This window comes from Onychostruthus taczanowskii, unplaced genomic scaffold, assembly GCF_017590055.1.
Source record: "Onychostruthus taczanowskii isolate IOZ18803 unplaced genomic scaffold, ASM1759005v1 scaffold63, whole genome shotgun sequence".
In the NCBI taxonomy this organism is placed as follows: domain Eukaryota; kingdom Metazoa; phylum Chordata; class Aves; order Passeriformes; family Passeridae; genus Onychostruthus; species Onychostruthus taczanowskii.
In genome coordinates, this window is record NW_024504012.1 from 4,143,522 (window position 1) to 4,157,364 (window position 13,843).

General features: G+C 59.7%; 2 protein-coding genes across 14 annotated transcripts in view; one reads left to right on the forward strand and one right to left on the reverse strand.

The window, feature by feature from the left end:
• Position 1: 1 nt before the first annotated feature.
• On the forward strand, positions 2–7,611 carry PRKAB2 (protein kinase AMP-activated non-catalytic subunit beta 2). Of its 3 annotated transcripts, none has more exons than XM_041420152.1 (8): positions 2–1,318; positions 2,546–2,723; positions 2,967–3,133; positions 3,945–4,038; positions 4,626–4,746; positions 5,920–6,053; positions 6,328–6,396; positions 6,731–7,611. In XM_041420152.1, the coding sequence occupies exons 2-8, from the start codon at positions 2,562–2,564 to the stop codon at positions 6,806–6,808; spliced, it is 825 nt and encodes a 274-aa protein (XP_041276086.1). In that variant the 5' UTR covers positions 2–1,318; positions 2,546–2,561; the 3' UTR covers positions 6,809–7,611. The 3 variants fall into 3 exon arrangements, with proteins under 3 accessions (XP_041276086.1, XP_041276088.1, XP_041276087.1); XM_041420154.1 differs by having other exon boundaries at positions 4,626–4,740; XM_041420153.1 differs by lacking the exon at positions 2–1,318 and adding an exon at positions 1,355–2,213.
• Positions 7,612–7,816: 205 nt separating this feature from the next.
• The window catches only part of LOC121344306 (myomegalin-like), a 28,646-nt gene continuing 22,619 nt past the window's right edge, over positions 7,817–13,843 (reverse strand). For 4 of the 11 annotated variants that reach the window (XM_041420142.1, XM_041420135.1, XM_041420133.1 and 1 more), the window contains 15 exons: positions 13,303–13,777; positions 12,830–13,065; positions 12,557–12,608; positions 12,068–12,285; positions 11,714–11,908; positions 10,956–11,177; positions 10,670–10,801; positions 10,444–10,563; positions 10,177–10,354; positions 9,971–10,095; positions 9,654–9,755; positions 8,956–9,512; positions 8,742–8,880; positions 8,595–8,641; positions 7,817–8,374 (listed from right to left, as the gene is read on the reverse strand). In XM_041420142.1, coding sequence (XP_041276076.1) covers positions 8,342–8,374; positions 8,595–8,641; positions 8,742–8,880; positions 8,956–9,512; positions 9,654–9,755; positions 9,971–10,095; positions 10,177–10,354; positions 10,444–10,563; positions 10,670–10,801; positions 10,956–11,177; positions 11,714–11,908; positions 12,068–12,285; positions 12,557–12,608; positions 12,830–13,065; positions 13,303–13,777 — 2,831 coding nt within the window. In that variant the 3' untranslated portion in view covers positions 7,817–8,341. The remainder of the gene's footprint in view (positions 8,375–8,594; positions 8,642–8,741; positions 8,881–8,955; positions 9,513–9,653; positions 9,756–9,970; positions 10,096–10,176; positions 10,355–10,443; positions 10,564–10,669; positions 10,802–10,955; positions 11,178–11,713; positions 11,909–12,067; positions 12,286–12,556; positions 12,609–12,829; positions 13,066–13,302; positions 13,778–13,843) is intronic. The other 7 variants (XM_041420143.1, XM_041420140.1, XM_041420138.1 and 4 more) reach the window with 5 other exon arrangements.

Consider the following 13,843-nt stretch of genomic DNA (forward strand, 5'->3'; position numbering starts at 1 on the left):
CCGTGCGCCTCTGCGGGAGGCGGTGGGTGAGGCGTGGCTGCGCGTCCCCGCGGTGTAGCGGCGTCCGGACCCCGCAGCGGTGCCGACCCCGTCTGGCAGCCCCTCGGGAGGGCCCGGCCCTGCCGGTGTGTCCCGCTCTTCCCTCGGGCCAGGGCAGAGCCGCGGGTGCCCGGGGGCCGAGCCCGCCGTGACAGCCCCGCCACCGCCCCCGCCGAGCAGAGCCCGAGCCCCAGCCCCAGCCCCAGCCCCAGCCCCAGCCCTGCCCGCTCGGAGGGAGATTTTCCGCCCCCGCTTTCCCAGCTCATCCCCTTAACCTTACGGCGAGCTCAGGGCTCGGCTCTGGTTCCGTCTCCAAAGAGGGAGGGTCCGGGCGGATCGGGCTCCCCCGGGCCACCCCAGCACCGGGCTGACACGCCCGGCGAGGTGCTGGACCCCATTCCTCGCTGAAAGCCCCTGGGAATGCCTGCCAGTGCTCCCGGTGCTGCTGGACAGACCCCGTCCCTCTGCAGAAGCCCCTTCGGGCTGCCTGCCAGTGCTTCCCAGCGCGGTCTCTGGCCGGGTGGGAGATGCAGCAAGCGTGGCACATCCCGGGGAGGGGAATGGGTGTAATTCGCTTGTCATTTTTCACATGAGAAGCTGGGGCTGGCGCGGAACCGAAGGTGATGGGGCAGGCAGGCAGCCACCTTGCTGTGGGCTGCGGCTGGCAGGGGCTTGCTGCCAGACTGAGAGTGGATGTGCTGAGATGCCGTGGAGCTTTGCTGGGGCTGTGTTGTGGGCAGCATTTCCATCCATGACTTGGGTGTACCTGTGTCACACCATCTCCCAGTGCTACTAGGGCTAGCCTGGATGCAGGAGGGTTTGAGCTGTGAAAGTTAATTCAGCAAAGCCAGGTGTTGCAGGCTGTGCACAAAGACCTGTCCTGGCACAGGCCGGGTGCCTGTGTGTGTGATGCAGGGAACTCAGATGGCACACGCCAGGCAGGAGCTACAGCCTGGGATGAGCCTCAGGGAGTGTTTGGAGAGCATGAGCTGTAAGGGACAGAGGGACTGGAATTTTTTAAGAGAAGAGAAAGGGAAGCTTCACACCTGTTAACACCTGCACGTATCTCCCAGGTCTGTCCTGCTACAAGGGAAGTTCAGCCTTTCCCACCTTCCTCCCTGCAGATGAGAAGCAAGGGAGCCTTAGTGAAGATACTGGAGAGGAAACTCCTCAACAGCAGGTCTGGGGCAGTTTTTGTGAGGAGCTGTCTGAGCCTCTGCAGAGCAGAGGGGGAAGATGTCAGAGCAAGAGGTGTAGCTCATTTGACCTGGATCTTCAGGTATACTTGACCTGCACTGAGAGGGGTGGGGGTTTGGCTTAGCTGCCCACTTGAGCTTCCTTCTAGCCCTCAGGATTTAAGAAATACTGTAGTAATTGCTCCATAATGTTCTAAAGCCTGGCTTTGGCTGGCAGCCTCACTTGGCACCCTTCATATAACTTGATCTTTTAAACAAACCTCCAAATGTCACAAGTGAGCACATGAAGCAAGGCTGGCTGTCCCCTTGCTTGCTCTGCAGAGCCCACAGTAAGCTGAGTGCAAAACAAGCTTGGAAGTGGGCAAAAACCCCAGTCCACCTCAGCTCCTGGAAAGAGGGTAAGGCCTGAAGAGTCCTGTGTAGCTTTCAGTGGCTTTGTTGTTTATCCTAAAAGGTGTGTAGTTGTTCATGGCTTGGTCAGTTCTCCTGTTTTCCTTTCTCTGAGCTGGGTGAGATTGGGGACGGGGCCCATCTCCAGCTGCAGAGGGACACTGAGGTGGCCAGGGCTGCCCTTCCCTCACCGTGTCCCTCCAGACAGCCAGACAGGTGCTGGCTAGGTCACAACAAATGGTCCTCCTCGCTGTGCTGTGCTGCAGCTGACACGGTGACTTGGCTGGTGAATCATAAGTGAATGCTGCTGAGAGCTGAGCTTTTTGCAGACACCACAGCACTAGCCCTGCTCCTTGGACAAGCTCCAGCTTGGGCGATTCCATTCGGACACTTTAAATGCTCCCTGTCGCCTTTGCAGGCACAAGGCTCCGCTCTTCTGCCTGTGAGCTCTTGGAGACTTGTTGGGGACTGTAAAACAGCTGCTACTTTCATTCCCTGGCTGTGTTCTTGCTGGGTTGTCTGTAGAGCCTGACTGCAGGGCTGTGAAAGAGGCTCTGTTAACGCCAGGCAGTTGACTTGCCGATAAAGGTTGGCTTTATTTTTCCCATCAGCTCTATTCTGTTGGCTGCCAAGGGCTGATGTGGGACACATGTGAAGTCGTATTAGTTTTGGATCTTAAGAATTACCAGCTTAACTAGAATGATGGTTCTTAAGGATGTGGCTATAATTAGGTCAAGCTGTCTTGTTTGTTGAATTCCCATTCAGCTCCCAAACTTGGTAGTGAAAATGAACTTGGGGCCTTTTTTAGGATTGCCGTTCGTCTCCACTGGCAAAAAACATTTGGGAGAAGGCTCTTTTGCTCCTCTTCTTGCTGCCAGGACCGTGGGCAAAGGCAGAGTGTTGTTTTGTCTCCCTCCCAGGGGCTGCTGAGCTGCCATGGGGAACACCACCAGCGAGCGGGTGTCTGGGGAGCGCCATGGCTCCAAGTCCCACCGCTCGGACGGCTCCGGTGCCTCCCACCCCGCCAAGGAGCACCCGCACAAGATCATGGTGGGCAGCACCGACGACCCCAGCGTTTTCAGCTCCCATGACTCCAAGGTAGGGGCTGGCTGCTCCCTTGCCTGCCTGTCCTCCGGAGCCTCAGCACACTGCCTGTGTGGGGCTGTGTTCCCAGCCGTGCGAGGGGTCTCTGGGGAGCTGGGGGCCTGGAAGAGCTCTGTGGTGCTCCTGTGTGTGATGTGCAGGTGGGCTGCTGGAGGCCAGGTGTAGAAACCAGCTGTCTGAATGTGTTCACTGTTGGCTCTGTGTCTCGGTCACGTCTCTGTGGTTTTCTTTGCCCAGATTCCTGGGGACAAGGAGTTTGTGTCATGGCAGCCAGATCTGGAGGAGTCAGTGAAGCCATCCCAACAGGCTCGTCCAACTGTCATACGCTGGGCTGATGGAGGCAAGGAGGTCTTCATCTCCGGATCCTTCAACAACTGGAGCACCAAGATCCCACTCATCAAGAGGTAGACAGTCCCTCAAGTCATTTACTCTATGTTCATGTCTGCTCCAGTGCAGAGAATGCTTTCCTTTGCTCTCTTGGCTTTTCTCTGTTCACTCAAGCTGTGGTCTGAGGCAAATACACAGTCAGCTCCTTCCCTGCGTGGTGCTGCAGGGACAGTAGGAAGTTGTGAAACAGGGACAGGACAGGATGGGCCACTTTGCATGCCCAGCTGGATGTCACACAGCAGCCAGTGCTGGCAGCAGGGCCCTGCCCAGGTATGCAGCAGTCCTCTGGAAGCTGTCAGCTCTTCCCTTCGCTGTAGCATTACCCCATGCCTAATTGTATTGGTGCCAGTGGGTGTTAGTTGTTTGTCCCTCACGTATCTTCCTGCCCTAATGATGTTTTGCAGCACATCTGTGACTTATATGGAAGCTCATGAAGGACTCTGGCAATTAATCTGGAATGACTTTATCTCAATTTCAGATTTGACAAACAGAGCTGTCCCACTTGCTCCTGTTCTGCTGTGTCCTGTTCTTCTTAGCCTGTCTTGCACAGGGTGTCCGTCACGTCCACTTTCTCGGGGCACGGAGGGCTAGACTGCCACTTGCAGCTGGGCTGCCAGGGGTTTGAGCCACGGAATGCTCAAACGAGCACTGGAATGCTTGTGCCTGTCGTGGCTGTGCCTTGGGTCACTGATGATGAGCAAGCCTGAGCCTGCATGAAGGTGTTGGGGTAGAGGGGCTGGGCAGTGCTGGCTCCTGGGGCCCCTTGGAAGAGCAGCGTTCAGAGCATCAACAGGCTGATGCTGTTGCACGTCTGTTCTCTCTGCACAGCCACAATGATTTCGTTGCTATCCTGGACCTTCCAGAAGGGGAGCACCAGTACAAATTTTTTGTGGATGGCCAGTGGGTACACGATCCATCTGAGGTAATGCTCCAAGCTTTATCCCCGCAGATCTTGTCTTCTTCAGGGAACTAGACAGGATGTAACTGCAGGAGAGGGGAACAGGAAGAGCAGAGACTATCTCCTGAAACAAAAGGCACACCTCCATCCCCTGACTCATTTCAGAGGCACCATCATTTCAGAGGCTGGTGCCTCTGGACATAGTTATGATTTATGGGGAAGCATTGGGAAAGGGCAGGGAAATGCCAGAAGGCACTCAAGTCCCACTGAGGATTGTCAATGGGAAGATGGGCCATGAGGTCAGCACTCACAGGTTCTCTTCCAAACTGAATCATGTGGGAGCAGCTTGGGAAGGACAACACACCTACCCATGGGCATGTAGCAGGATGGAGGATAGAAACAGGAGGTGATGTAGGAGCCTGTGATAAAGGAAAATCCTCCCAGGGTGAACAGCAGAGATCTACAAGTGTAGGGCAGAGAGGGACACCAGCCACCTGTGCTCAGAGGTAGTGTTACAGCAAAGACAGCTTGGGCTGGGAGGATCTAGGAAGCACTGAATGTGCCTCAGTTGGAGGTGAACACGGGAAGATTCTTACCCCAGTTCTTTCCAGCCTGTGGTTACCAGCCAGATGGGGACAATAAACAACCTCATCCACGTCAAGAAGTCTGACTTCGAGGTGTTTGATGCGTTGAAGGTGGATTCCCTGGAAAGCTCAGAAACCTCAGGTCGGGGTGAGTTTTGTGGCATTACAGCTTTGCATGTGCTGTTTTCCACCTCCTCTGCTCCGAGACTCTCTGCTCTGGTGCACCCTGGGCAGAGGTGTGGGCCTTCACTGCGGGTGAGCAGTGTTGGGCAGCGTGTCCTCCTCAGCCCACAGCTGAGGCCTTGGCCTCTGGAGGGGCTGTCTTGGTAACTTGTTCTGTGCTAGCACCATCCCAGAGCAGAGCTGCTGCAGTGCGTGGCTGAGGGAGCCATTTCAGACTGGGAAATGCCAGGAACATCAGCCCTTTCTGTCTGGTCAACTGTAAGTCATCTGATCCAGGGTACAAGCTAGGTGATAGCAGGATCCAGTTTATTTTCAGCAGCTACTCTTGGTTTTCATGCCAAGGTAATTTGTATCAGTGCTAGCACATTGCAAACCTCCCTGTCTGCTTGTGTTACAGCAGCAGGTTAGGTTACCACACAGGCACTGGTGGTGCTGGCTCAGTGTGAAGTGCTGGCAGGAAGCTCACTTGTGTGTCTGTCCGTCTGTCCCTGGTACGGCCCCATCTCAAGTACAGCTCAGCTCCATGTCCTTTCCCAGCCCGGGCAAGAGACGCTCTGCTGGAGAGAAGCTAGCAAGCAGCAGCAGCCCAAGGAGATGGAGCCCTTCTGGGGCTGGCTGTTCCCAAAGGTTCAGATCAGATGTGTCTGGGAGATGCTGGAGTCCAGCACGAGCTCCCGAGGTCTCTCCCATGTTTGGAACAGCTGCTCAGTGTAGAGTTCCTGTTTGCCTTCCCTGGACCTCCTCATCAGGCAGCACCTAGAGCAAGCTGCTCCCTGTGCCCCTGCTGCTGAGGGCACAGCTCTGGAGTAAGCCAGCTGCTTCCTGCAGGGAGAGGGACCTGGCTGAGCTGAGAGCTGTGCTTGAGGGGTCTTGTGATGGGTAGCATGGGGTGCCTGTGTTGTGTCAGCGCATGTACCAGCTTACAGCCCTGCTTGGAATTGCCACGGGCTCGCCCAGCTGCTTTTTCTGCTGTGAAAAGGCTGACCTGTTGCTATAGAATAGATCCGTGCCCATGGCTTGTGGAGGATGTTTGTGCTTGAAAGACCTTGCTGAGTTCTTCTCAGCTTCTCAGGAGCTGCTCTATGCTCGCCCATCCTGCTTCAGTCATTTCATGTCTGTGCCTTTGTCTTCTCTCTAGATTTGTCCAGCTCCCCACCGGGACCTTATGGCCAGGAGATGTACGTATACCGGCCCGAGGAGCGCTTCAAATCCCCACCCATCCTCCCACCTCACCTCCTCCAGGTCATCCTCAACAAGGACACCAACATCTCGGTGTGTACCAGCACAGTGCCCACTGAGAGAGCCACATTGGTGTCAGAAAGGGAGTCCTGTCTGCAGGGAGCCTGGGGTCTGTTTCGTAGGAAAAGCATCACTTTTCCCATTTGCCACACTGATTTGGCCTCTGGTGCTTAGCTGAGCTCTGTTGCTGTTCAGAACAGCCAGAGGCGGTGGCAGCTCCAGCTGCCTGAGACAGCAGCTCCCTGTGCTGGCAGGGGCTGGGGGGTCAGGGCTCTGCTGCTCCCCTGTGACATTCCTCTCCTCCTAGTGCGACCCAGCGCTGCTGCCCGAGCCCAACCACGTCATGCTCAATCACCTCTACGCGCTCTCCATCAAGGTAAGCGCAGGTCCTGCGAGGCTGCAGGTGAGGAGCTGCTGTGGCTCCCAGGAGCCTGCAGAACCTGCTCAGCTGGGGGGTGGAGATGAGAGCTGGCTGCCTGGTGAGGGGTGGCACGCACAGGGGCAGAGGGTGTGACTTCCTGACAATTCCCTTCAGCTGCCTCCCTCAGCGTGGGGGAGCTAAGCGTGTATCAGACCCTGCGCTTGCTCTGTCCCGCTGCCCTGTTGTGTATTGTACTGGCTTGGGCACTGGGGACAGCAGGGACAGGCTGGGGCAGCTCCCTGAGCCCCAGGGGTGCCCTGGCCCCACATGCTGACGCTGTCTCCCTCAGGACGGCGTGATGGTGCTCAGTGCCACACACCGCTACAAGAAGAAGTACGTCACCACGCTGCTGTACAAGCCCATCTGAGCCGGGGCCTCACACGCTCCCCACGCAGGACACCAAATGCCGCTTGTCTGCACACACTGGGCCGCGGGACTGTGTGACAACTAGCCACTGGCTCCAGCCTCCAACCTGGCAGGGACACGGGCCCCGGCAACAAGCTCAGGGCCACTGGGGCCTGTGACGCTGTCCCATCCTACCGGTGTGGTTCAGCCTTTGGTTTCCACCCACCTGCAGCTTCCCTTGGCTTCTGTGAGTCTCTGGGACCACTTTGCTGCTCACCAGACCAGCCCTTCCTCACGCCCAACACGAAAAGGGCTTCACCCTGCCTGTCTCCTCCAGCCTGTGAGGGCCTCAAGGTGGTCCTGGCACTGCACCCCATCCAGGCTCCAGGAACACATCCTGTTCTTCTGAAGGTTGTGCTGCTGCCCTGGTGCTGAATCTCCAATGCCACCTTGTCTGCTAGGGACTCTGTGACACTCCAGCCTGACACCTGCCCCCTGTTCCACAGCCCTGGCTGTGGGGCTGCCCCCCCAGCTTTTTTGAACCTCTGCGAGGTTCAGCGTCGAGCCAGCATGATGGACGGTACATCTGGACACAGCCACTCTTACCTGCTGCTGTGAGAGCACCATCAAGGACTGCAACGCCCTGTCCCCAACATCAGCTGCTGCTGTGGGACAGGGCTGACTTTGTCACAGCCAGAGGGGCACCGGCACATGCCCTGGAAAAGCAGAGCCGGGCAGGCACTCCAGGACCCTGGCTGCACCGCCTGCTGCCGCAGCAGTGCCGTGGGACAGGGGGTTCTCTATTTATTACAGTATTTATTGTTCTCGGTGCTGCTTGCCTGGTGTTGGAGAGGGAGTCTAGAAGAGGAGGAAAGGGAGCACCCAGTGCGGCGCACAGCTGCCCTTGGGTTGTTAGGGTAGGGCACAGAGCCACCCCCTGGGGACACCTGGGGCCTTTGGCACCCTGTGCTGCAGGTGGTTTGGGGAGGGGGAGCACAGCTGCAGAGACAGGCATGCCAGAAACACCACAACCCAAGGGAAACCTTTATTGGGGACTCTTCAGCCACTGAACAGAATATGGCATTTCTTACATCTTCCTCCTGCGCTGGGGTCCCGACATGTGCGGAGTCCCCAAAACGCATTTCCAATACCTCTGTCTATGTACATATACATACATCCACAAGCAGGGACAGGGACTCATCAGGGTTACAGAGGGGACCAGGTCCCAGGGCAGGGTGTGCTCAGCATGGGGGCTGTGTCACCCCACTCTGAGCACTGAGGGGGGAAGGGAGCAAGTGCTGAAGCATGGGCCAGACAATGGCCAAGCCAGCAGCTGCTGCTGCCATGCCAAGCAAAGGCTGGTGGAGGGCATGCAACCACCACAGCAGCCCAAATCCACTAACTACATCCAGTGTAGCACTGGATGCCCCAGACCCCTTTCACCCTGGCCTTCAGTGCAGCAGGGACAGGGTCCACTTCAGCCCACTGGTATGGCTCGGCTCATCAGCCAGTGGGCTCTCCCATGCTGGCCATTGCTCCTTGCCCTGCACGGGGCTCACGCAACAGGCAGGGCCTGCTGGGCCTTCACCTGGCAAGAGATGACACATGGCAGTAAGGAAGAGCACTACTGTGCCCTGGGGACATGGACAGGATAGTTGAGGACAGACAAGGCAAATGTGTCCCCCACACGCTTCACCCAGCTAGTCCTCAGCACTCCACGACAGCCACCACAGGGTGTGTGCCATCTGTGTCCATCCCCAGGGCATCAGGACCGGGACACCCACCCCTGGCTGTCAGGGCAAATTCACCTCCAGATTTGTCCTGGCCTTGCGCAGCACATTGTGGGTCCTGGTCACTGCAGGAGAGAGAGATGGGGCCAGTGAGGTCCCTGTGCTACGGAGCCACATGGGGCACGTGGGACCAGGCCAGCTTGGCTGTGCCACCAGAGCACGTACACTGGCTGACGATGAACTGCTCCATGCTGTCCTTGAGCTGCGCTGTGCTGCGCAGCCGCCTGGCCGTACTCTGCAGAGCATCCTCCCTCTCGGAGAGGCGGGCCCGCAGCGCCGCGATCTCGCCCTGGAGCACCTGCTCCTGGGACAGAGGAGAGGGATGAGGAGCAGTGAGCACCCGGCCCCAGTGCCCTGCCGGCCCCGAGCCCCTGCTCACCTTGCCCTGGTGCTGGGCAGGGCTCACGGGCAGCATGGTGCTCCAGAAGGCAGTGAGGAGGGACACACACTCCTCCAGGATGCCGTGCAGGGTGCTGGCGCTGCCCCACAGGTGCCCCTGCCCCGTGCCCGTCCATCCCCGGGCCTGCGGGAGAAGGGAGCGGGAGCAGGTGCTGCTGGGGCACCCCCATCCCGCCGTACGCGGGGAGTACGGGGCAGTGCCAGCAGCATTCCCTGGGCTGGAGGCTCCCTGCCTCCAGCTGCCCCTGCAGCCCTCGGAGCTGGTTCTGGGCTCGGGAGCCACGTAATGCACGGTACACTGAGGATCTGGCTCCCAGCTGCTGCCTGCCCCGTCCTGCCCACGCTTTACCTCCTTTCCCGGGAGCGGGCAGCTGGGCAGCCCGAGTGCTGGGCGTGTGAGACACATCAGCTCCCGGGCCAAGGCCTTTCCCTCCACGATGTGCTGCTCCAGGGCTCGGTACGTGTCCAGGCGGCCGACGATGTGAGCCCCCGTCAGTCCCTCGCTCTTCCTCAGCAGCACGTCTGCCCCGCGTGGCTCTGCGGAGCAAGCTGGGTTAGGTGAGGACCACTGCCCGCTGCCCTCGTGACCCACCCTGTCCCATCCCGGGCACTTGACTCTGCTCTGAGCTCTCCAGTCTTGCTCAGCAAGGGTGCTGCCACGAGTTCAGCAGAACCCACCGTCCATCCGTCGGAGCACCGACGTGCCGGAGGGCAGTGGGGAGAGGAGGGGAGCTGCTGAGTTAGTGCCAACATCGCGCACTGGAGGAGATGGGAAGCAGCCTGGAACAAGAAACATCTGAGCCCCTGTAGGTAGATGTGGCTCCGTGCCTGAGGCTGCTGGGGTCCTGCCCTCCCTCCCTCTCCGCCTGCCAGCAGGGCCACTGTGTGCAACCTTCTGCCCCAGGAGAAGTGTCTGGGACCACCCAAGGGTTGCAGAGGGGCCAGGGCCCCCAAGGGCAGGAGCTGGGCAGGGATGCCATGCACGGGTCCCATACCTGCTCGTGTCTCAGCAGAGGGGCCGGGGAGGCTCTCGTAGACATGCAGTTCCGCACGCAGGGTCTGCAGGAGCAGGTGCTGCTCCTCACTCTGCTGCTGCAGGAGCGTCACTGAGTGCTGCAGCCTGCAGAGGTGACACGTGGGTCCGGTGCCAGTCATCCCTCCCAATCCTGTGGCCCCAAGGCCACAGTGCCCCAAACCTTACCTGTTGTTGTCCTCCTGCAGAGAGTGCCGCTCATCCCGGAGCTGCCGGATGCTCTCTTGGCACTCGGAGAGCTCCTCTGCCAGCCTCCGCTGCTTCCCACGCCTCTGGCCCAGCTCTGCTTCAGCCTCCCGTGCCCGGGAGCAGGCAGCCACGAGTGTCTCCTGCACCCGTGCCAGCTCTGGGGACAGAGAGCACGGAGGTGTCAGCCCCACCCCACTCAGCCAGTGCCCTCTGGGACTCAGCCCCAGGATGCTAGCCCAGCCCTGCCTTGGGAGAGGTGGTCACGTTGGAGCCGCAGGGTCCGGTTTTCCTCGTGCAGAGCCTGGTTCTCCCTGCTCATCTGCAGCCCCAGCTCCGGTGTCTGGGCATAGACATCACTGGGTAATCCTGTGGAGGGGACCGGCGCTGAGTCTCTCTCCCCAGGGCCCCGCTGTGCACGGGGTGAGCAGAGGGATGTGCAGAGGCCTGGCCCCCCAGCCCGTGCGCCCCGTACCGCTGCCCTTGCCGGTGGAGGCCAGGCGGCGCTCCAGCTGCTCCCGGAGCCGGTCGTTGGTGCAGATGGATTCCTCCAGGCGCTGGCGCAGGTTGCGGATCTCCACCAGGTGTTCCTCCAGCAAGTCTGCCCCTGCCACAACCAGGGACACAGCTCAGGGCAGGAAAGGCTGTGCCTGCCTCTCTCCCTAGCAGAGCCCTGTCCCACGGCTGTTGTGGTGCTGGATCTCCTCCCAGTACCCCACAGGCAGGCAGGATGCCCCTGGGCTCTCCACCATGGACCATACCTGTCAGCTTCTGGCCAGAGGGGTACTCTGGTGGCAGGGCCCCGTAGAGCAGCTGGCCAGGCGGGGGCACGTCCCAGAGGCCGCGGGTGTCGGTGGCCCCAGGGAGCTCAGCTGGGCCCTGCAGGGCTCCATGTCGGCAGAACGATGCTGGGGCTTTGCTGCCCTCTCCAAAGGGGCCCAGTGGGACTGTGGGCTTTGCTGATGCCATGGGCAGTGTCACACCTGCGCACAAAGGACAAAGCAGAAAGGAAGAGAAGGACAATGAGCAGGTAGGAAAAACGGGGCAGCACACTCCCTCCATCTGATTTTTCCCCCCACTTGTTGCTCTGCACAACAGTGCAGTCCAGTGTCCCCCATCACTGACCTCATATCCCAACCAAACCTATTCCTCCTGAGGAGCAGGGGCTCTCCCAGGACTTGATGATTATGTGACACAAGGTGGAAGGTCTCAGCCCCACTCCTACACAACCCCTTAGCAAATCAGCCTTTTCCTAGAAAACCTGGAATATGCCAGCCTACACCGAGGGCTAATGCTGTCTTGGGATGGGTCCCTCCAACCCCCCAGGTGCTCTCTAGGTGATATGTTCCCATTGTGCCCCAGCCAGAGCAGTGGGACCCAGCCTCAAAGCCATAGCCCAGAGAAGAAGGAGAAGATCAAGGGCAGGACATGCAGGTCGGAGAGGGTGAGGTATGACATGTCACAGCACAGCATGCAGGGTGGGCAGTACCAAACCCAAGCCAAGAGGCAGTGTGCTCACTTTCTCCCAGTTGCCTCCGGAGCACCTGCAGTTCCTGCTGTGCCTCAGCCAGGGAGCAGACAGAATTCCCGCAGCAGCCCAGGAGTGGCGGGGCCACAGGAGGAGGGGCTCCGGCAGGGAGGAAGGGGGACAGCCCGGGGGCCAGGGCAGGCAGGGGGGCACTAACAGGTTTGGACAAGGAGTCAAAGTGAAGGCCTGGAGAGAGGAGAGAGATGGAGAGAGGTGTCACATTGGCTCTGGCTCAGTCTGGCAGAGACTCCTCCTCCCTGGTGCTCTGGGGACTCTGGCACACGAGAAGCCAAGTCCCTGTGTCCAGAGGAACTGCAGTTGTGACCCCTGGTCACCGTGTGGTACCTGCGTGTTGGGCAGGCTCCTCGTGGCACTGGCTGTACTCGCTGGCCGCATCCCCATCGGAGCAGGGCTCCAGCCCCTCGGAGGTGAAGGATGAGCTGCTGGCAGAGTGGGATGACTCCGAGGGTGGGCAGCTACTACCTGGGGACTCAGAGCGCTCTTGCAGCTTCACCTCCAGGCTCTCAATCACCTTCTCCTTCTCCTGGAGTTCACGGCTGAGCCTGCGGAGGGGGCCCATCACTAGGTCTGACCTCCATCCCACAGCCCTTTCCTACATGATCCCCCACGTGCCATGTCCCACTAGTGATGCAAGGCTGCTCAAAGACACAGAGTGCCCATGGGGCTTGCCATCCCCAGAGCAGAGGCAGCCCCAGGACATCCACCTGAGGCAGAGACCCCAAGAGCACCCTGGACCCCCACCCCAACAGTAGTGATAGACCTCAGGATGCCCGTGCCAACACATCCTACAAACCCTTCCTTGGAAACAGGTACCTCTGTGCCAGGAGTTCATGACTGGTTTTATCCTCCCCATCTTGTCGATCTCCTGAAAAAGCAAGTGAGAGAAGAGCCAGTCAGTGTCTCCATGCCCCAGGATGCCTGGCCCCACACAGAGCCATAGCAGGACAGGACAGCACAAACCAAAGCAGGTACCCACACAGCACGCAATGTGAGAGTGTCTCCTGCTCTTCACCCATCAAAGCATCCCTTCCTGACCCATCACACAGCCATGACACCCAGCCCCACTGCCCCCCTAGAGGTGCTTACTGATGCCCAGCTTGTCGCTGAGTCTCTCAGCCAGGTGCCTGCCCTGGGCCAGCTGCTCCCGAAAGCCCTGGCCCAGGTAGTAGTCGATGTCAGTGCCCCGAAGGAGGTCCTCGAAGGAGCGCAGGGCATCCCGCAGGTGCTGGGCCAGGCTGCGGCTCACCCCGCGGCCCTCCCGCAGCATCTGCCGCAAGTGGGAGAGCTCCCGAGCCTGTGCCTGGATCAAAGAGTTGTATTTCCTAGGAGAGATGGGCAAGCAGGGTGTTCACAGGGCAGCCAGACTCACTGAGAACACAGCGGGGACGAAGTGCCATGGAGGGAGTCTGCGCATCATCCGCTGCTGGGACTCTGCCCCACCACACAAACACCCCAGGAACCTGCCTGCAGGGAAACCATGCAACGAGGAGCCACCAGCCTCGGGCAACTCCTGGAAATTCCTGTACCTCCCCATCTGCTCCCAGCCCCCAGGGCCATACCCTGGCCAAGTGGCAGATTGCAGCTCCTTGGGCAAGGTGGCTCCATGCCTGGCCGCGGGCAGCTGTGCCTCGAGCAGGGCGACGCGGTGCACCAGGCTCTGCAGGTCGCGGTGTGCCCGCAGGGCGGGGGGGCACAGCGTGCCGTGGCCATCCGACTGCCAGCCCTCGTCCTCGTCCGTCAGGCTGTGGGCTGGGGACGCCAAGGCCTTGGGAGCCGGCAGGGGCCGCTCAGCACCCGAGGTGTAGCCACTGGTGACAGAGATGGAGCGGGCACGGCGCTGCAGACTCTGGATCACCTTGTTGGCATTGAGCAGCTGGGCCTTGAGGTCCTGGATGTGCTGGTGCAGGGCCTCCACATCCTCCAGGGCCATGGTTTTCTGGGCAGTTTTGCCCACTCTGGACATCCCTGGCTGGTATGGAGACCCCAGCTCCTCGCCCAGGCTGGTCTCACTGAACACATCTGGCTCCTCGCACTCTGCAGAGAGCACAGTGTGTCACTTCTCTACGCCAGGGAGGCAGAGCACAGGGATCCCTGGAAAAC

Excerpts from the sequence above, each read along its gene's own strand:
- PRKAB2 (XM_041420152.1), top strand. The coding sequence starts at position 2,562 with ATGGGGAACACCACCAGCGAGCGGGTGTCTGGGGAGCGCCATGGCTCC. Across the intron at positions 4,039-4,625 it reads GGGTACACGATCCATCTGAG|CCTGTGGTTACCAGCCAGAT; the intron begins GTAATGCTCCAA and ends AGTTCTTTCCAG. Across the intron at positions 6,397-6,730 it reads TCTACGCGCTCTCCATCAAG|GACGGCGTGATGGTGCTCAG; the intron begins GTAAGCGCAGGT and ends TGTCTCCCTCAG.